This window comes from Loxodonta africana, unplaced genomic scaffold (genome assembly GCF_030014295.1).
Source record: "Loxodonta africana isolate mLoxAfr1 unplaced genomic scaffold, mLoxAfr1.hap2 scaffold_100, whole genome shotgun sequence".
Lineage (NCBI taxonomy): Eukaryota > Metazoa > Chordata > Mammalia > Proboscidea > Elephantidae > Loxodonta > Loxodonta africana.
Window position 1 is genome coordinate 358,751 of NW_026974869.1, and position 3,640 is coordinate 362,390.

The 3,640-nt window shown below is 36.2% G+C and overlaps 1 protein-coding gene across 1 annotated transcript; it reads right to left on the reverse strand.

The window, feature by feature from the left end:
- Window positions 1–1,174: 1,174 nt before the first annotated feature.
- LOC135229128 (olfactory receptor 4A5-like) lies at window positions 1,175–2,408 on the reverse strand. Its single transcript, XM_064278911.1, has one exon. The coding sequence runs from the start codon at window positions 2,117–2,119 to the stop codon at window positions 1,175–1,177; it is 945 nt and encodes a 314-aa protein (XP_064134981.1). The 5' UTR covers window positions 2,120–2,408.
- Between the last annotated feature and the right edge of the window lie 1,232 nt (window positions 2,409–3,640).

Below are 3,640 nucleotides of genomic sequence, written 5' to 3' on the forward strand. Positions count from 1 at the left end.
TACAAACTTATAAATAATTGCATATGTTGTTGGATATACCTGAAAAATTGCACACTAAAACTTAAAAATAAGACAAGTTCTAAAATCTGTCCTTTAGTTAGAAAAGTAAACACTTGTTTAGCATAGATAATGTTCCATAATTACACTGAGAACATTCTTTCTGCTTTCTGGCTTTGGGATGTTCCTGCTTGGGCTGTAGACTGAGAAGAACTTATTTTTTTGCATAAGAAGCAAAATTTTCTTTTTGCCAAAACAAATCATGACTAAGCCTACATGTAAAAAGAGTTTACATTTAAAGTTTACACTACAATTTTTAGGGAACATGCTGCTTATGCCAAATAACATGTTACTTTATATATTTTCAAGTTCGAGACAAAATCGGAAGCTCTACCTACTCATTTCAGAATTGTAAAAAAATGCACATGATAACTAGTGAGGAAAATATAAAATATGTTTATAACTTAGATTAATGTGATTTTCAAATCCAGGGTGAAATAGTATCTTTCCTCTAATCAAGAACTAGAATGAGTTTTCTTCATCAACCACATCCCATCTATCAAAATTGCTAGCTAATGGTGTCTCAAACCAAACATAATATCACGTCCCTCTTAAATATATAGAATTGCAAATGCATAGACATTGCCCAGAGAAACAGAAGTAATCTTAAACACAAAATGCATAGTGGAGCTAAAAAAAAAAAAGAAAGAAAGAAGCTGTTGTGCTAATAGAATAATGAACAGTAAAATTTTAAAATCACACCCTTGGCCTCAAAAATTTGCTCTAAGGATTAGTCAAATTGTTTTCTCATGAATTTGGATGATAGAAAATTTTCAGAAAGTAACTTGATTTATGTTTTTTTTTTTTAAAGAGGGAAAAACAGAAGAATTTCTTCTAAGTCCTGTTTCGGCATATACTGAGAAAAATAAAATTACAATATAAGCTTGGTTTTATTTTTATTTATAACAGGAAAAAACCCTGTGCCTTTTATCTGGCCTCCAGAATGTCTCTATTTGTTAGGTTAATTCTAACCTGGAAAAATAATTTATTCAACTTTTTTTTATGCCTTTGCATCAATAAAGAGTAGGATTCCTAGAGGATCCGTTGAATTGACTTAATCATTCATTGTGATAATTAACTGCCTATTTGTTACTTTAAAAATTTAGCAAATATATTTTCAGTGTGGACACGTTCTTATTCTACTTTTGGTTAACTTTCTACCCCAGATTTTTTCCATAGCATTTTTCATCTCAGAATTTCTCAAGGTGTAAACCAGAGGATTCAACATGGGAGTGATAACTGTAAAAACCACAGTCATAGATTTATCAATGGCAAAGTTGGAAACAGGTCTAACATACAAGAAAATACAAGGCACAAAAAAGAGGACAACCACTGTGATGTGGGAGCTGCAGGTAGACAGGGCTTTGTGCCTCCTTTCCTGATTGAGAGTCTTCAGGGAGCTTAGAATGACCCCATAGGAGATTAGCAGAAGGATAAAAATTACCATACAGATGGCTCCACCATTGGCAACAACAGTGAGACCTATAAAATAGGTGTCAGTACAAGCAAGTTCCAATAATGGGTACATGTCACAGATGAAGTGATCCATGACATTGGGGCCACAGAATGGGAGGCTGTACACAAAGAGAAGTTGAACCACAGAGTGTAAAAAAACTCCAACCCAGGCCACCACCAGCAACAGAATGCAAACCTGTCGATTCATGATGGTCAAGTAGTGCAGTGGCTTACAGATGGCCACATAGCAGTCATAGGCCATTACCACCAGAAGAAAGACCTCAGCACCACCAAATAAGTGTCCTATAAAGAGCTGGCCCATGCAAGCTGAGAAGGAAATTGTCTTTTTATCATAGAGTAAGTCTACAATTATTTTAGGGGAATTGGCAGTGGAATAAACAGCATCCATGAGTGACAGATAGGCAAAGAAGAAGTACATGGGGGAGTCCAGGGAGGGGCTAACAATAACAGTCATGAAAATGAGCAGGTTACCCACCACTGTCACAATGTAGATGAGCAAAACCACGACAAATAATGCTTTTTGGCCCTCAGGATCCTGAGTGAGTCCCAGGAGGACAAATTCTGTTACATTGTTACTGTGTCCCATTTACTCTTCTACAAGACCTGTTTCAGAGATGAGAGCTCAGGAGAATAAGACCTGTAATAAAATCATGAACACCACTATGAAAGGGTCCATTGTGTCATGGAGCACTTCTTCACTATTCTACGGTGGCTTATCCATAATAAACATTTAGAAATATCTACTGAGTTTCTCTTCCAAAGATCCCAACATGTCTTCCCTTAACAAATCTACTTCTTCTCAGATGACCGGATTGGGCCTATGAATAATAGGTTCTATCTCTAAATCATAGTGGGTCTTCTACAGAGAAGATCAGTCCAAGGCCTAACAAACTTTCATTCATTTAATATCCTTTTTTAAAACATGACAGTGCTTGGTACAGAGGTCAGCAATGACAAAGAGGGAAAGGATTTCTGCTCTCAAGAAACTTATCCTCTGGTGGTGAAGATAAACTCTAAATGAATTCACATATGGTCCGTACTTAGAGTTGGTAATATTTGTCGTGAGTACATTTACAATATGATCTATACAGCACCAAAAATAACCCCTTTTCAGGAATATCTCACTAAGTATTACAACATTCTACTATTAGAAGTTCGGTCTTTCCTATCTCAAAGGTTGTCCAGTCTTTATGAATCTTTAAATCTGGAAAGCTGGACTTCGAAGTGTATCAGGCAACTACAAAATTATTTAGCACATTATTCCCTGTAGCAATTACTTGGACATAGATTGTCTTTCTCTTCTTAACTTTCACAATGCTTTCCATTTCCTCTGTGCTTATCCCACAACTCTTAACACAAATCTCTACCCTATTAACATAGAGCCAGTACTTTTAGTTGGTAGCATTTGTGGTGAGTACCCTTACAGTATGATCTGTATTTTCAGAAAACATTTTTGAACTGAAGTTAACTGACACATAACAAACACCAACTAGTACATTAGCAGCCAGTATTTTCAAATCAATTGGGGGTGAGCTGGGTAGCCGTGGGGAAGAAAATAGACACTGCAAAGAGTGGTAGAGGGCAACGGAACAGGGTTTTATAAATAATGCTTCTTAGGCACTAGGAGTGGTCAAAATTAGAACTTCAATGCCCAGATTCCCAAAAGGAACATGCTCAAAGGGAGAGTCCAAACTCAGTATAAGAAGGTATGAGGTTTAGTCATTTTCTAAATTTAGTCACAAGTCTGTCTCAATTTACTCATTGGAAAATAAAAGGATTAAACTAGAAGATCTCAGACTCCTTCCCAATCCGACTATCTGTGATACTATCAGTGAAACTCCTACTTATTTTATTCTGCTGAATATTTCTATTTATGTATTTAAACAACAGTCTCCAAGTTTATCACTGTTACTTTAAAAATGCTAGCCGGTGTTGTGATTTGATCATTACAGTGACCAAATAACGGTTAAGATTCCTCATTCAGTGTGTACCTATTTCAGGCCAGAATAACCTTGGAGATCCCAGTAGCGTTCTACTGGGAACCTAATAAAGAATCAATAAACAAGAGCTTTTATTATCGTTCTTGAGCGTTTCACAATGGGCATTG

What these genes read in the sequence shown, in the direction of transcription:
- LOC135229128 (XM_064278911.1), bottom strand. Translation starts at nt 2,119, where the DNA reads ATGGGACACAGTAACAATGTAACAGAATTTGTCCTCCTGGGACTCACT.